The 18392-nt window shown below is 36.6% G+C and overlaps 1 protein-coding gene across 7 annotated transcripts in view; it reads left to right on the top strand.

Annotated features, from left to right (window-relative positions):
* The window catches only part of BCLAF1 (BCL2 associated transcription factor 1), a 31283-nt gene continuing 13178 nt past the window's right edge, over nt 288-18392 (top strand). For 2 of the 7 annotated variants that reach the window (XR_310280.3, XM_005684799.3), the window contains exons 1-8: nt 290-430; nt 8015-8105; nt 9772-9885; nt 10686-11597; nt 12782-13447; nt 13599-13768; nt 16060-16165; nt 17191-17275. Coding sequence is in view for 5 of the 7 variants with exons in the window: in XM_005684799.3 (XP_005684856.2) it covers nt 9782-9885; nt 10686-11597; nt 12782-13447; nt 13599-13768; nt 16060-16165; nt 17191-17275 (2043 nt within the window). In the remaining 2 variants the exon portion in view is untranslated. Of the gene's footprint in view, nt 431-8014; nt 8106-9771; nt 9886-10685; nt 11598-12781; nt 13448-13598; nt 13769-16059; nt 16166-17190; nt 17276-18392 lie in introns of all 7 variants that reach the window. The other 5 variants (XR_310281.3, XM_005684802.3, XM_005684801.3 and 2 more) reach the window with 5 other exon arrangements.

Below are 18392 nucleotides of genomic sequence, written 5' to 3'. Positions count from 1 at the left end.
TGGGGGCAAGCGAGGTCCGGAGGGTTCGCTCAATGCAAACCAGAGACCAGCGAGTCCCCCGGTGTGGAACCACCACCTCACATCACCAAAACACCCCGCCCACTTTCTACCGCCACCCTGGCGGAGGCGGCTGATGAAGACCGGAAGGCGGAGCCGCCAGATCATCGCGCGAGACCAGCCACGCGACTTCCCAGAAAGCCTCAGGCAACATCTATACCGCGGCCGGAGAGCGGCTTTAGGGCGGTGGGGTGGGTGGGGCTTGGTCAGATATTTAGCGGCACCGGAGGCCACGCCCCAAATCGGAAGTGACGGAGAGGAGCTAGCGCGTCGAAGATACCTCTATGGTTTTCCTCCCGTTCTTGAGTGGGGAAATGGCCGCTGTGTAGTTACCGGTGAGATAAGTCCCGGGAACCGTCCTTCGGCGTGTCAGGTAGGCCTTGTGTTGCGTCCAGATAACTCAAAAGGCAGTGAATATCGAGGAGGAATGAATATTACTGAATCTTTTGTTGGTAGTGGCGGGTTGGCGGTGACAGAGGAGAGCGCAGGAAACGTTGCGCCGTTATTTATGCGTTTCCCAGCCAGTTTCCCTCAGGCTTTCGAGGCACTACGGGCCGAAGAGGTGGGGGGTGGGGTGAGCAGCGAGAACCGTGCGCGCGCGCGCGCCTGCGAGCCTGGCTCGAGACCCTCAGACCGCGCGGCCTTCCGTGCGCTTGCGCAGATCTGCCTTTTCAACCCTTCCCCCATTTTCCTCAGCCCTGATCTCTGCGCGTTGCCGACTGAAAGCTCGCCCCGGCGCACGCGCGCTTCCTCTTCTCTCCCTTCCCCGCCTACGGCTCCTCAGGCGGTCCGAGGTGCAACTTGTGTTCGCTTCTCATTGGCTGGAATCGCCACCTTCTTTTCCGGCCTGAGAGTCTTGGACAAAATAACTAACCTGCAACAAAGTGCTTTGGGTAGGTTAACCCCTTTTCGCGCCGTCTTTTAACTCCGGAGATTTTTTCGCGGCTTCACGCTCCCGGTCGGTTTACGCCTTGTTTTTGTTACTCTAGTTTGTCCTAGGATCTCGTTCCGTGCTCTGTCCCCGGCATCCGCCTCCGGCTTTCTGGGTTGCGGGAAATGTTTCTTCGGGTTCCCCTGGTAATTGATTTGAAGCGAGAGTGCACTTTTGACTCTAGGATTTGGTGCCTAGTTACTAGCTTGAGCAAAGGTCTCAGCCGATGGATGTAAGGACGGCCTTGCCACCTCCGGGGCTAAAGAGCAGTTCTGCAGTACCCGCTAAGGCACGTCCTTCATGCAGATTTAGCCACTGTACTTTGTTAGAAAAGTTGGATCCGCGATTGGTGGTATAAATGGATGGATGTGAGTGGTAAGTTGAGGTTAGGGACTTTGCCATCATAGAGCCTTGGTTGACTTTATTTAAATTTTAAGGTGTATCTTGTCAGAATCCAGCAGTATTGACAACTACTTTTCTAAGTCAAACTTCTTAATTTATTTTATATATATTTATAGAGAGAGAATTTTAGAAGTGAAAACAATTGAAATTAAATTTGGAGGTAGATATGACCAAAAATGACGTACAGAGATTAGCTCCTTCAGTCTTGTATTTTTTTGTGCAGCAGCGCCTCTTAAATTTTGGGGATATTAAAAGGCAAAACAGTTTATTTCTCACTGAGAATTCTCATTCAGATTGGACTATAGTGGGAATGGTTGGGCTACAGTTTAGACAAAGAACCTTTACATGGAAGGAAACGCTACCAGTTTATTTGCAGTTTTATGTGATCCTAGACAATTTTGGATAACTAATTGAATGGAAGGATTGTGTGTCCGAAATAACTCACTTTAGGTGAGTAAACTGAAGCCTGTTTAGTGATGGCAGTTAGCATCTTGTTTTTAGAATACCACATTTTCATTGTCACAGTGTGGTAGTCATGGGAATCCCCCTTGATTCAGATAATTGTGGCAAAGGAAATTTTTTGCCTAGAGCTGATTTCTTGAGTTGGAAGAGCAGTAAGTAGTGTTTCAGGACTTGGAGATAGATCTCTAAACACTTGTGGCTTGGGTAGGCTCAGGTTTAGTTCAGTGTATTGAATATGGGCGGCTACCTATACTAGATTATCTATGTGAGTGACAACTTGCCTTAATAGAAATGGAAAGTCTTTTCACTTCTGTTATATATAGAACTTTGTATTAGGGTTTTCCAGAAGCTACATTCAGAATCATTGGTGAAGGACAGGGAAGCCTGGCATGCTGCAGTTCATGGGGTGGCAAAGAGTCAGACATGACTTAGCAACTGAACAACAACCACAGCTGTGTAATTTACAGTGATTTATTAAGTGACAAAGAAGTGGATAAGGGAATTGGGAAGTCCAGCTGTCTCTGACTGATAAGTGTAAATGTTTAGGTTATAGCTGTAGATTATGAATTTGTTCATTTTTCAGTTCAAGTTTCTTAAACACTGGTTGTCAGTGTTAGCTTCAGAATGTTAAGTGTTTAATATTTTCTTTGCCCCCAGCTGGAAAAAAGTCTATAAACGTTCAGTTGCTCAGTCGTGTCCAACTATTTGTGACCCCCATGGACTGCAGCACACCAGGCTTCCCTGTCCTCACCATCTCCCAGAGCTTGCTCAAACCCATGTACATTGAATGGGTGATGCCATTGAACCATCTCGTCCTCTGTCATAACCCTTCTCCTCCTGCCTTCATCACTCTTTCCTAGCATCAGTCTTTTCTAATGAAATCACCTCTTTTGCATCAGGTGGCCAAAGTATTGGAGCTTCCTTCAGTCCTTCCCATGAATATTCAGGACTAATTTCCTTTAGGATTGACTGGTTGGATCTCCTTGCAGTCCAGGGTCCCCCAAGTCTTCTCCAACACCACAGTTCAAAAGCATCAGTTCTTCCGTGCTCAGCCTTCTTTATGGTCCAATTCTCACATCCATTCATGACTACGGGAAAAACCATAGCTTTGAATAGATGGACCTTTGTTGGCAAAATAATGTTCTCTGCTTTTTAATAACACAGTCCAGGTTGGTCATAGCTTTTCTTCTAAGGAGCAGGCATCTTTTAATTTCATGGCTTCGGTGGTTTCAGAGCCCAAGAAAATAAAGTCTGTTTCCGTGGTTTCCCCATCTATTTGCCATAAAGTGATGGGATTGGATGCCATGATCTTCGGTTTTTCAATGTTGAGTTTTATGCCACTTTTTCACTCTCTCACTTTCATCAAGAGGATCTTTAGTTCTTCTTCGCTTTCTGCATAAGGGTGGTCTCATCTGCATATCTGAGGTTATTGATACTTCTCCGTGCAATCTTGATTCCAGGTTGTGTTTCATCCATCCTGGCATTTTGCATAATATACTCTGCATAGAAGTTAAATAAGCATGGTGACAATATACAGTCTTGATGTAGTATTCCTTTCCCAATTTAGAACCAGTCCAGTGTTTGATACTAAGTATTTAATATTTTCTTTGCCCCAAGCTGAAAAAAAAGTCTACAAACATTAATGTAACAATAATACAGATTGACATTTGTGTGTTATTTTGGAATTTTCAAACCTTCAACTTGATCTAGTATTTCTCCCTACACTAGTTCAGTCATTCAGTCGCTCAGTTGTGTCTGACTCTTTGCAACCCCATGGACTGCAGCACACCAGGCTCCCCAGTCCACCACCAACTCCTGGAGCTTACTCATACTCATGTTCATCGAGTTGGTGATGCCATCCAACCATCTCATCCTCTGTTGCCCCCTTCTCCTGCCTTCAATCTTTCCCAGCATCAGGGTCTTTTCCAATGAGTCCATTCTTCACGTCAGGTGGCCAAAGTATTGGAGTTTCAGCTTCAGCATCAGTCCTTGCAATGAATATTCAGGGCTGATTTCTTTTAGGATAGACTGATTGGATCTCCTTGCATTCCAAGAGTCTTCATTGATGCCAAAGCATCAATTCTTTGGCGCTCAGCTTTCTTTACAGTCCAGCACTCAGATCCGTACATGACTACTGGAAAAACCATAGCTTTGACTAGACGGACCTTTGTTGGCAAAGTAATATCTCTGTTTTTTAATATGCTGTCTAGGTTAATCATAGCTTTTCTTCCAAGGAGCAAGCATATAGTAGGAGGAAGCCAAAAAAGGTAGAAAACTTTTTAGGGCCACATGAACCAGGGAGTGGCACAATCTGTTCTGGAATGCAGGTATTCTTTTTCTCAGTTCTGCATGCTTTTTTCTAAAGCAGGCTGACAAGGAACTGGACACAGGACTAAAAATTTGTGACTAAGCCTTTTTTTTTTTTTTAAGCTTTTTCTTAAGGAAATATTCAAGCACAAAAGTAGAATATTGAACTGTTACTTAAGCTTAATAATTATCAGCATTTACCAACTTTAACATTATTTGCTTTTTTTTGAGAGTGCTTAAAAATTATTTTATATTGGAGTATAGGTGATTAACGTTGTTGTGTTAGTTTCAGGTGTACAGTAAAGTGATTCAGTTATACATGTGAAATCTGTTCTTTTTCAAATTCCATTTTTCCGGAGTATTTTAAAGCAAAATTCTACTCATTAAGCATTTCTTGAGTCTGGAGCCTTAGACCACTTGGCCATCCTCACATGGCCATCCTCACATCCTTTAATCATTTGAAGTGAAATTAATAAACTTCAGTTAAGACTGTTTCAGACCAGTTAACATTTGAATACAGACCATATGCCAGATAAGTCATTTCCATTTATTAGTTTAGTACATTTAATCTTAAGCTGTTACTAGCTTTATTTTGTATCTGTGGAAAGTGAAGCTGAAAGAGATTAAGGTAATTTGTCCAAAGTTGGGTAGCTGGTTAATTGTCAAACCAGAATTTTGAACCTAGTCAGTTGGAGTAATAGTCATGGGAGGTATTTTTAGGATTATTAAAGATATGAATAGCAATAGTTTTCAAAAATTTGGAGCCCACATCCTGAATATGCTAAAATTAAGACTCAGCTCAAGTACTTACTGCTACTTCAACCTTCTAATTTGTCTCCCTTTTCTTTTCTCCATGTGGTTCATGCTCTATACAGCAGCCATCTTAAAATGTAAATAAATAAGATGGTGACACTTCCCTAATCAGACCTTCTAGGACCTTCCCATTACAGTTAGAGTAAAATCTCGACTCTACTCTGGCCTCCTTATTAGATGCTATTTGATTTAGTCCTTCCTGTTTCCTGCCTTATCTTGCACCCTCTCATTGATCACAGTACCTCAGCCTTCTTACAAGTATGTCTTGAATTGGTTAAGTTTGTGTCTTTTGCTTAGAATGCTTTTCTTGAATCTTTGCAGTATTCCTTCTGTTTAACTTGATTGTTACCTCTTTAAAGATGGTTCAAGGACCCACTGTAGTAGTCCTCCTCTCCATCTCTTGACATCACTTTGTGTTCTTTGGTTTCTTTCTTCCCCTGGCTTGAACGTAAGCTCCAACAGAGAAGGGAACTTAATGTCTCGCTTAAAGTGCTGTATTTCCTACAGTAGTAGTGTCTGGCTTCTGATAGTCTTTGTTTAAATTCATATCAATTATGAAAGCTTAATCTGAAAGGTGGGGTTAAATATGTAGGTTATGAGATTATGAGGATTAAATAAGATAATTTTGTTTAAAGTCACCTAGCATAGTTCTTCGGAGAAGGCAATGGCAACCCACTCCAGTACTCTTGCCTGGAAAATCCGATGGATGGAGGAGCCTGGTAGGCTGCAGTCCATGGGGTCACAAAGAGTCGGATATGACTGAGCAACTTCACTTTCACTTTTTACTTTCATGCCTTGGAGAAGGAAATGGCAGCCCACTCCAGTGTTCTTGCCTGGAGAATCCCAGGGACGGGGGAGCCTGGTGGGCTGCTGTCTATGGGGTCGCACAGTCAGACACGACTGAAGTGACTTAGCAGGGACCTGTCGTGTCTCCCATAATATATAACACAGTACTTTGTATATAGACTTCCATTTAAAAAAGAAAAAAGGCAAGCTGATTACGATCTTTGTACTATCTTAAATATTAACATAGTATTAAATGTTAATTTGTAATGTATATTATATATTACTGTATTATGTGTCATATTTTATATATGATCATTGAGTTTTTGGTATGGATGCTTGAATATATTCATAGATCGTGAACAAGAAGGTATATCTGCTAGGCTAACAGCCTACAGCCCCTTTTCCCTCACTTTGCTATTTCTAGCATATATTTTCTTGGTACTTCAGAAAATCATGACTTGGAGTAAAGAGAGATTTGGCAATTGGTTCTTCTTTGGATATACAGAAACTAAAATAAGCCTTTTAGAATTGTTTGGGGGTAAGTGTTGGCTAAAGCCTTGTATCACTCCCAGCAGTGAATCAGTAGTATTGGACTTCTCAGTCAGAATAAAGTTTCATAACAACCTATCAGTTTAAAAGATGAGAGTTTTTCTCTGCCCGCTTGGGGGATCTAATATTTTTAAAACTAAACATAGGAATACTTTAGAATGTATCCATGTTCTTTTGTTTTTGCTAATTTCTATTTTGCTGTATTTCCCATACTGGCTAGGTTCCTATTCCTTCTTCCTATCTTAAAAATAAAATAATTCCCTTAGCTGTAAGGCCGTGTATAAATATTTAGGGGACATGTTCTTGTTTTACCAGTTTAATCTTATTCTACTTTGTGTTTTCGTTTTTATTAGCTTTTTTCCATTGGATCAATAATTTGATAAGACAGATTTTCATATTAATGTGGGGTTTTTTCCCATTTAAACTGATTTATGAATTCTTTGAGTATAGTCACATACAATTTTGTATTGTTTAGTTTCTGATCCCCTCGTAGTTTTGACTGTGTTTTGTACATAGCTGATAATGTGTGCTAAGTCATTTCAGTCATGTCTGACTCTTTGTGATCCCATGGACTGTAGCCCTCTAGGCTCCTCTGTCCATGGGATTCTCCAGGCAAGAATACTAGAGTAGGTTGCTATGCTGTCCTTCAGGGGATCTTCCTGACCCAGGGAACAAACCCATGTCTCGTGTGTCTCCTGCATTGCAGGCAGGTTCTTTACTACTTGCACCACTTGGGAAGCCCCATAATTGATAATAACTGAATTTTATTCATAAGGCTAAGCATTTCAGTAAATACTGAAACTGCTTAATACTTTGTGTATAACTTAAACTTATTTGTATAGTAATATAAATTAGTTTAGGAAGAGCTCTAGCTTCCAGTTGATACTTGTTTCATCTACTGGCTGGGGGGGGGGCAGTTTTGAACATCTGTATATATATCAAAATCCTTTTTTTTAGGCACAAAATTACTAAAGTTACTATGATGGTGGTTATATTAATTTTAAAAATCAGCTTCATATGAAACTGCACTATATGAAAGGAAGTGGTCAGGAGAAAATAAGATAAATAGCATTAAAGTAAATTCATACTGTAGTTGTTATAAACTGTAGCATTATGAATACTAACTGTAGATGGTAGTAGTTTAGTCGCTAAGTTGTGTCCGATTCTTGCGACCCCATGGACTGTAGCCTCCCCGGCTCTTCTGTCAGTGGGATTCTCCAGGCAAGAATACTGGAGTGGTTTGCAGTTTCCTTCTCCAGGGAATCTTCCTGACCCAGGGATTGAACCCAGGTCTCCTGCATTGCAGGCAGATTCTTTACCGACTGAGCTGTGTGGGAAACCCTTGCTATAGATACATAACATGTTTTGATATACCAAGATGGCCACTTATGGTAAACTAACCACTTTGGAATTTTCTGATAGGATGACAGTATAGCTTCTGTTTTCTAAATCCCAGATTGCTAAAATTAGAACTCAACTGTTTGAATTAAAGGTTCTGCAGTTTCATAATGCACTGCTGCATTCTGATTAAAACAGAAGTTGAATTTCTTTAAGCTTTTATGGTTAAAAACTTATTTCCTGATTCAGTATCCTGTTCCTGAAATATTTAGTGCCTTTATTAAGAGTTTATTGCAGTGCTGAGTGGTAATATGTTGTAAATAGTGGGTTTTTTATCATAATTCAAAATTTTTTTTTTATCTTTGCTAGGAATTTAATTTCTCAGAACATTCTCTCCAGGAAGAATCTTACAGTTTCTCAAAGACTTCAGTTGACTGCTTGATCCTGCATAAAACCCAAGGTAGATGATTAGTTTTTCTAGTCTGCAGTTTGGACTTTTTAAAGAAAACGTGACTTCTGAACTTAACGATTTAGACCGATTGAAAGTGATATGGTCTGAAACTTTTGTTATGGTGACTTGTATGAAGTAAGCCAGATTTTTAAAGTTTTAGGGGAAAGATTCTCTTCTATTTCTAGGTTGTGTATCTGCTTTTACTTCTATAAACACATCTACTTAAAGACTGAGAACACACAGTTGTTCAAAAATAATCAGGATAAAATAGCTCTGCTTATTTAACTTATCTTTTATGCATACAAGGGAATTCCATAACTTAACTTTTCCCCCGTTACATGGGTGTTAAAGTTAGGTTTGATTGCTTATTATGTGCTAAAAATTGTTTTAATAATATTATATGTATCAACTCATTTAATCACTACATCTCTGAGGAAGGTGCTGTCTTTATATCTTAACTCACTTGGAATTAAGAGTGAGAAAAGGTGAAGGTGGTGTTTGTCTCTTTGAAGACAGTTGTGTTTTATTTTGTTATAAATATTTGAAACCCTTTGAATTTATCATTTATGTGGCTTTTTTGGTGAGGAAGTATGCAGACATCATTGCCTCCTCTAGTTCATCTCTGTACTTTTCAAAAACTGTTTCAGAATATTGAGCAAAGTCTAATCAGGTCAAAAGGGTTTAAATACATGGCAATTGCAGGCTATTAGGAAAGTTTACTGAGTTGATTTTTTGGGAAAAAATACTTATTTTGTGTAAGTTAGTGAAAATTTGAAAATAGTTGTAGCAGGAATAAATTTGGGAGATGTGTAGGCTTAATTTTGTAAAGAGTAGGTCTTATAAATCAGTTAGTCCTGTTACTGATTTCCGTGAGGTCTGATTATTGCATTAGATACTAGCTAGTATTTAGAAAAGTTAGAATATTGGTGTACAAGTTCTCTTTTTCTTTCAGTCCCAATCTCTTCTTGCAGCAATCTCTTTAGTTTCTTTTATCCTTTTTCATCTTTTCACCAGAAAGCTACAGGGTGAACTAGGCATTGTCACATAAGTCCGTTTTTATTTCTACAGTCATGACTGTTAAAAGCAGAGCTGTGGGCTCCAGCTGTTCAGAGACTTAGTGACCTTTATTCTCCTAGGAGACTTATCCGTCACCATTCCAAGCAGTATTGCATACATGGAGTGGTCGATTTAGTCCCATTTCAAAGCCATAAAGCACTTATGATGACAGCTGGGTAGGTTTACTCTGTTTTTTAATATTATGTCATTTGTATTTTCTTTTCAGGTTTGTTATCTGTAATACTCTGATATTATTTATCTTTTTTACAGGAGAGGTAGGCATTTGTATTGGGCATGGAATAACATCTAACGTACTGCTGCAGTCTGATGTTGCTCTTTCTGACTTCTGCAGCTGCTGCCTTTTTTTGGATTGAGGCACATAAGTGGAAAAGTCCATAGAAATCTTCTGTTGTGTCTTTACCATACCTGCCATGCAGGTGCAAATAAAGTTTTAGTTAGGGATAATTGACTTAGTACTCACTTGAATAATGATGGGTAATATCCTTTGAGAAACTTAATGTTTTATAAATTTAATTTGTATCTGAAGATAAGTTAAATAATAGAAACGACTTCTCTTGCATTGTGATTTTAACCTTTTTTTGCCCTCTCATTTGCCTAGGAGAAAAGAAATGGGTCGCTCCAATTCTAGATCACATTCTTCAAGATCAAAGTCTAGATCACAGTCTAGTTCTCGATCAAGATCAAGATCACACTCAAGGAAGAAGAGATACAGGTGAATTACTGTGCTTTTACCTTTCTAAATTATAATAATCATACCAGCTAACAGTTACAGATTGCTTACACAGGCAAAGTGCTAAATTCATTAACATGTTTTAGTCTCCAAGAACCCAGTGAGTGGATCTGTTGTTTAGAATTAGTCCACTGGGGAAACTTTGAATGAATTTCCTGCAGATAAAGGGAAACTGTTGTAATGTTAAGAGATGAATTGGATAATGTAAGAATTATTTGGCAGTAAACAATCTTTGCATACTATTTCATAGTTTCTTGTTTCTGATTCTGAGGTCTCAATAGGTTTATTCTTTTATATAAAAATGATTGACATGGTTTTTCTTTAAATGGTAATACATACTTAGCATGTAAAATAGAAACTACAAGTTAAAAATAAATGACCATGGTCTTGTTATGAATTAATGTTAGTTTCTGATTTTTCTTTAGTATTTTTCTTGGCCTAACTTTTTATTACATATACATTTAGCCAGTGGTATTTCACTAATGAATATTCTTCCGTGGCATTACATATTCTTTTAACATTACCACTTTAAGTGCCTGCATGAATGTAATGTGTTAGTGTGTCCTATTTTTGGATGTCAGTTTTTCCCTGTTTTCTTGATATATACCTTAGAATTGAGATGCTCGTCACTGAAAATAGTAACCTTTTACTTTTATATATAAGTGAGGGTTTGTTTTTTTTTTTAATACATTTTTAGCTTTGACAACTTATTTGCATATTTGATCAGAATGGTACAATGGAATAGTTTATTTTTCTTTCATTGATATTTATTTCATTTTTAGTTCTAGGTCTCGTTCCAGGACGTATTCAAGATCTCGTAGTAGAGATCGAATTTATTCTAGAGATTATCGTCGAGATTACAGAAATAATAGAGGAATGAGACGACCTTATGGGTACAGAGGAAGGGGTAGAGGGTATTATCAAGGAGGAGGAGGTAGATATCATCGAGGTGGATATAGACCTGTTTGGAATAGAAGACACTCTAGGAGTCCTCGACGAGGTCGTTCACGTTCCAGGAGTCCAAAAAGAAGATCCGTTTCTTCTCAAAGATCCCGAAGCAGATCTCGCCGATCATATAGATCCTCTAGGTCTCCAAGATCATCATCTTCTCGTTCTTCGTCCCCTTATAGCAAGTCTCCTGTCTCTAAAAGACGAGGGTCTCAGGAAAAACAAACCAAAAAAGCTGAAGGGGAACCTCAAGAAGAGAGTCCTTTGAAAAATAAATCACAGGAGGAACCGAAAGATACATTTGAACACGACCCGTCTGAATCTATTGATGAGTTTAATAAATCATCGGCCACATCTGGTGATATTTGGCCTGGCCTTTCAGCTTATGATAATAGCCCCAGATCGCCCCATAGTCCTTCACCAATTGCTACACCACCTAGTCAGAGTTCATCTTGCTCTGATGCCCCCATGCTCAGTACAGTACACTCTGCAAAAAACACACCCTCTCAGCATTCACATTCCATTCAGCATAGTCCTGAAAGATCTGGGTCTGGTTCTGTTGGAAATGGATCAAGTAGATACAGCCCTTCTCAGAATAGTCCAATTCATCACATCCCTTCACGAAGAAGCCCTGCAAAGACAATCACACCACAGAATGCTCCAAGAGATGAGGCTAGGGGACGTTCCTCATTTTATCCTGATGGTGGAGATCAGGAAACTGCAAAGACAGGAAAATTCTTAAAAAGGTAAGAGTTAAGAGAATTTAGATCATAATAGTAATACTTCTCTGAATTCTGTTTGGATTTATGTTTGGAAATGGCATTGTGATGTGTATTTAAGTATTTTTAATTGTGACTTCTTTTTATAAAATAATTTGAAGTTGATTGTAAAGTGTTTTAATGTTTATGAAGATAATTCATACTCTTCTTTTTCATTTCATCCATTTTTTTAAGTCCAGAATTAAGAATATAAATGAGAAGTTGAAAGTGTTAAAGCATTGAAAGGTTATTTTGTCTTCTTCATCATTATAATGTGACCTACATAAAATAATGCAGTTATATATTCTTGTGTATAAATAGTCCAGCTGCCAATTTTTAGTAAATCCTCCTGACTGTAGAAAAGATAATAAATGGTATTTCTTATTGACTCTAGTAACATTTCAGAGAGATGCTTGGTCTAAATGCTAATTTTAAGCATTGCTAAAGGTTCCTTAATGAAAATGGATTGCTAAGGTAATATGGTTGGTTTTAAGTAAGGAAATACAGTGAGCTTGCTATTTATTTTTTTAGTGCTTCCCAACCTAAAATTAATTTTTTGTTGAATTGATAGGTAGTTTCTACTTAATATTGCCAGAAATCATTTTCTACTGAAAAATATATACATGAATTATTTTGTGATTTAGATAGAATAGTAACATCTAATATTAACTACACTGAAGTCCACTTTTTTGAACTCTTATTTATATTAGTAGATATATTAAAGAGTGAAATTTTGAGTATAATCATAAGTAGAATTCAAATAGATAAATATATTAAATAGACAAGTATATTTTAAGTATCAAATAGATAAGTGTATTACAGATAAGTTTTTAGTGGTTCTTAGTCTCAAAAATAAAACTTAAGCTATGTGAAAATTTGGATTTGTTAGTGCAGAATTGTGAACTGTGAGGAAATAGAACAAGTTTTTGAGAATGGCTTTACTTTTTTTAACTTCAGAAGTCTTAATGTGTGCATTTATTTAAAACCTCAGCACATAAGCTTTATGGATGCTTTTAAGGCTTTCTATAAGTGGAATCTGAAAAAAGCAATTTTCAGTAGGAGTTTTTCCTCTTATTACTGGCCCTGTGATACTGGGAAGCACAGTTAAGTATGTAAGTGGTCCAGAATGAATGCAATCCAGAGTTACCATCCTCTTCTTTGCTTATTCACAGGTTCACAGATGAAGAGTCTAGAGTATTCCTGCTTGATAGGGGTAATACCAGGGATAAAGAGGCTCCAAAGGAGAAAGGATCAGAGAAAGGGAGGGCAGAGGGAGAATGGGAAGATCAGGAAGTTCTAGATTACTTCAGTGATAAAGAATCTGGAAAACAAAAGTTTAATGATTCAGAAGGGGATGACACAGAGGAGACAGAGGATTATAGACAGTTCAGGAAGTCAGTTCTTGCAGATCAGGGTAAAAATTTTGCTACTACGTCTCATCGGAATACTGAGGAGGAAGGACCCAAGTACAAGTCCAAAGTTTCATTGAAAGGCAATAGAGAAAGTGATGGATTTAGAGAAGAAAAAAATTACAAACTTAAAGAGACTGGATATGTATTGGAAAGGCCTAGCACTGCAAAAGATAAGCACAAGGAAGACGACAAAAATTCTGAGAGAATAACAGTAAAGAAAGAAACTCAGTCACCTGAGCAGGTAAAGTCTGAAAAGCTCAAAGACCTCTTTGATTACAGTCCCCCTCTACACAAGAATCTGGATGCTCGAGAAAAGTCTACCTTCAGAGAAGAGAGCCCACTTAGGATCAAAATGATAGCCAGTGATTCTCATCGTCCTGAAGTCAAACTCAAAATGGCACCTGTTCCTCTTGATGATTCTAACAGGTAATCCACATTGCTCCCCAATAAATAATCTGTGGGTGGTTAGTTAATAATCCAGTTAATTATCTTACTTTCTGACCATACTTCCATTTTCATATTCAAACCAATGGTATATTTTGTTTGTATGTGTCTGTCTGTTACCGATATGCTCCAGACCTGCTTCCTTGACTAAAGACAGACTGCTTGCTAGTACACTTGTCCATTCTGTCAAGAAGGAGCAAGAATTCCGATCCATCTTTGACCACATTAAGTTGCCACAGGCCAGCAAAAGCACATCTGAGTCATTTATTCAACACATTGTGTCCTTGGTTCATCATGTTAAAGGTATGTTTAGTATTGTGAATTATATTTTTCTTGCAAGTAAAAAAAAAATTAACAGCTATGCATAATAATGATGTACCCTAGGGCTCTATGTAGACTATTAAAATTTTGTATAAATAGCACTTCATAAATGAGATACCAGTCTTGTTAACATTAACACACCTATTTAATAAAGTGATTTTTAATATTTAATAAGTGAAATGTAAGTAAAATTAAAACATACCCTGAAAATCTGTATCATGATAAAAAATGATACAGATTTATACAGTGCTGAAAGTCTTTTTGAAATGTGCCGTAATACTGTCTTTGAAGTTCAGAGTGCTTGCAGATTATCTTTGATTGCATTCATAAGACTTGTATTAATATACTCTTGGTATAGATTTCTAACAGAGTGGTGCAACGTTGTTACTATTATGAAGAATTTTTTAGCCTTTAAAGAAACTTGAAACCAGTGGGGAGGGGAAAACAGTATTTCTCTGTTAATTCTATATTACTTAATTTGTTATAGTATTTTACTTTTTTATATGATAAATCAGAAAACTTTATTAGGATTTTTAAAAGGGAAAAAGTTCAAGAAATTTAAAAGTATGTTAGGTAAGTAGTGATACTATGAGTAGTGAATGACTAAGGATAAAAATGATATTTCTTGAGGTCCTGGGGATGATGAAGGATGTTCTTTTCAACTGAAGTAGTGATGTTCTCTTTTCACCAGTGTCTAATTTTAGTTCCAGAGTTACTAATACTTTTCAAAGATTTTAGCTTGTGACTTTTTGTGTTTGAAAGGGAGTTTACCTTGAAGTAGGTTTCTTACCCAGGAATCTCCGTGGCTGTTGCTCTGAAAAGCCGTTTTTGAAAAGTTTGTCTTTGGACCTGAGAAAAACTCATAGGTGAAACTTATCACTCAGGAATTCTTAATGCACTTGATATTTCAAAATAGTGAAGAGTTAATGAATTTCTTTTTTACTGTAATTATTTAAACGTAACAAAAGAGTTTTGCTATTTGGCTATAACTAGGTTTATGAACCAATTTATGACCATATTACTGTGGTGCATAGAATATGAAACATTAACATTTTTTCTTTTTTCTTTTTTTTTTTTACCTGTCTCTACATTTTACAATTTATTGCTGAATTTTGAGATCAGGTTTTGATAAATTTTTCCTTTTTCCTTTTTTTTTTTTTTGAAGAAAAGAACTGTAGTTATGTTTCATTATTGGTATTGTGCAACCGATCTGAACAGCTCTTACTTCGTATAGAGCTGAAAATGCCCAGTGATGTTTTCTTTTTCATTGTAACTAGGTCCTGGAATATGTTTTGAAATGGCAAATCCATGTTTCAAAGTAAAATAGCTGTTGAAAGATACAGGCAAAGTTGAATCTTCTGTCTTCCTGGCAAAAATGGCATAAAAACTGAGTTGCTAGCTCAAATTCCTGGGTTTCATGGAATTATGATTGAGGCACTACCCTGGTAGTGGCCATTTCAAGTTTTAATGATTGGTTATGAGACATGTGCTGGATATTGGGCGGTAAGTTGACACAGATGTATGTTGACCTGTTAAGCAGATAGCTTGCTTCGTAATGTAGCATTTCGTGACTTTATACGTCTTTCTATATTACATCAACAGCATATCTTGAAATGGTTTAAAAAAGAATTGGCGTTGATATTACTAATTTTTAAATTGTTAAAAGACAAGACAGTAATATCAAATGTACTGTCAGGTTTGCCAAGATGCCAGATTTTTGGAGTAATTAGTGTTAATTGATATAAAAAATATTTTTCCAATTGAAGTGCCAGTACAGTTTTTTCTTAAATCCGGTTTTTGTAAACAACATAGTTCTTGCCAAAATAATTTTATTAGTTTATTAAAACAAGCTTTCAAGTTATTTTAGTATTTTTGTTTTCTGCAAATGATTACTTGAAGTTAACTTCATTGGTTCATATTGGCAAGGCTTAAGGACATTGACGTATTATTGTTGCTTTTTGTTTAATTTGAGGAAGTGTAGTGCGTTATTGAAATGGAATTAGAGAGAGACTCTTGATTTAGTATGTTTATTGTTCTTGGATTATATGTAATATTGACAGAGACCTATGAGGAACTTTGCATCAGTTACCTGTTAAGGTACAAGAAGTTACGTGGGACAGGGTAGGAGTTCTTTGTAACACTTGATTCTCTTCTACTAGGTTTCTTGAGTATTTTTATTTTCTATTCACCTGCTACATGCCCTTCTGTCACAATTGAAAATTCCTCTTAAGGTAAAGGTAACTAATTGGGCAGTGTTTCTCCTAAATCAACAGAGCAATACTTCAAATCATCTTCAATGACCCTAAACGAGAGGTTCACTTCGTATCAGAAAGCCACTGAAGAACATAGTGCCAGGCAAAAGAGCCCTGAGATACACAGGTATGTATACTGGGCATGTAAAAATGTTGTTTTGATAGGAAGACACTGTTAAATAAGTTCATGTTGAAGCTATAAATAAGATACATGAAACTATATGGGTATCATGACTCAAATGAAAATTTGTAATTTACCATTTCTTTTTAATTTTCAGTTTATTTGGTTAAAACTCGTTGTTAGAACTTAAAATACTCACTCTTATCACTTCCCAGTATGGAATTAAATAGTTAGCAATTTTTCTTCTGGGAGGGGGTTGGATGCCTAGAGTAAGTAACCCTTGAATTTTATTCACTTCAAGTAAGTTTGTAAAATAAAAATGCTCGGTGAGATAGAATTGTTCCTTGTGGAAAGATCGTGAATTTGAAGTTAGATAGTTAATTTCAGTTCCTTGCTCTCACTTAATTGCATTGTGATAAAAGTTATTTAATCTCTGAATTTTTTTTTCCATCTACAAATAAGAATAACAAAATATCCTGTTTTGCAGGATGATGGTGACAGTATTAATTGTTAAGTATCTAATTCAGTGCTTAATACATAGTGGGTATGGTTTTGGTGGTCACTGCTGAAAGAGGCACTGGGAAGATTCAACTGACAGTAGCTTAAGAACGCAAGGAGAGGCACAGAATAAAACTAAAGATACTGAATATGTAAAAATATGGGAGATAACTTAAGAACAAATAATCCTATTTGTGTATTCGTTGATACTGATACAATTATATGGTGATACTTAAATGATAATTTTAATCAAAAAAGAAAAAACTTTTTTGATTATTAAAGTAAGCTTGATATCTTAAACGATCAGGCTTCATTTGTACATAAATAATTGGAGGCATTTTAATTTATTTTTAATAAGTACAGTTTTATTTCTTAATTATTAGGAATTAGATTAATAATCTTGCTATACTAAATTTAGTCAACTGGGAGAGAAACAACTGTCTGGTATTCCCTTTCCAAAAATGGACGGATTTTAGGAATTTGTGGAATCATAAAATTAATGTGACTACAAATAGACTTTATTTTACATTAAGGAGAATTGACATCTCTCCAAGTGCCCTGAGGAAGCATACCCGTTTAGCAGGGGAAGAGAGAGTTTTTAAAGAAGAAAATCAAAAGGTATGTTTTGAATGCACTTTTTCTTTTCCATGTTAACTTCTGTTTAGTTAATGATATTGTTCTAATAAGCAGTTTGTCTAGGCAAAATGTTTATAGACATCATTGATTTATAACTTGTAAATATATATATTTATGTATATATCTATATCTGTAGTAGTGTGTATGTGGTGTTTCTTCCTATAGAAAAATTAAGCTCACCTTTTACTATATGTTAAACCAAGAATAATTAATTTAAATGCTAATGAAAGGAAAAAAGTATTTCTAAGAAAAAGGCAAAGAATCAGTGAGTAGACAGAAAAATTATAATAGGAAAGATACACATTATATAAAGGTTTTTGTTAAAGGTGAAATGGGTAATTCAGAATAAATATTCCTTGATATATGGGTACCTAAATTAATATCTTTAGGTTCTTCAAAGAGAGAACAATAAGTAATTGCCATGCTACTGGGTATTTTTGATCTGGACTAAGAAATGAACATTCTAAGAACTGGTTTACAAATGAACACTTGGAATAAAAACTGTTACTATTGGAATATTGTAGATTTTGGGGAAGAATGCCTTTAAACTTGAGAAAGGAGTCTGAATGACTGGCATTGGGGTCGGGGGACTTTTAAGAATGGAATTCAGTCATTAAGGGGACTCTGTTTAATTGATAATTTGATATTTCCTAGGTAGATTAGTCTATGTGACAGGCCATAACATTCTAGTTGAAATGTGGAGCAAGGTTAAAAGGGAGCAACTGTCTGTTGTAATGAGAAGGTTAGGGACTTACAACGGTATTACTTGGTTCCAGTCGTGGCCATTACTGAGTACTGTCTTGAAAATAGGAATGTGATTAGCTTTTTGGATGTCGGTTTCCTGATAAGAAAAATGAGAATACATCTGTTTTGCAGAGTTGAATAACTGGGCTGTTACGATAAATTGGCACTTTATTACTAGAAGTTGTTACTAAGGCTTTCATTTATAAGCTTTTTAATTAGGCATGCTATTAATTTATTAAATAAGAAATTTAGAGCTTAGAAAGTGGTGTCTTTGCGTGGGGGAAATTGGTTTTGGTAAAGCAGATTCTGAGAAGTGAATGCTAATTTTGGCTTTTATTTTCAATATCTTGGGTTC

This window comes from Capra hircus, chromosome 9 (genome assembly GCF_001704415.2).
Source record: "Capra hircus breed San Clemente chromosome 9, ASM170441v1, whole genome shotgun sequence".
Taxonomy (NCBI): Eukaryota; Metazoa; Chordata; class Mammalia; order Artiodactyla; family Bovidae; genus Capra; species Capra hircus.
The sequence above is the reverse complement of the archived record's forward strand: the minus strand, read 5'-3'. Positions and strand labels throughout refer to the sequence as shown.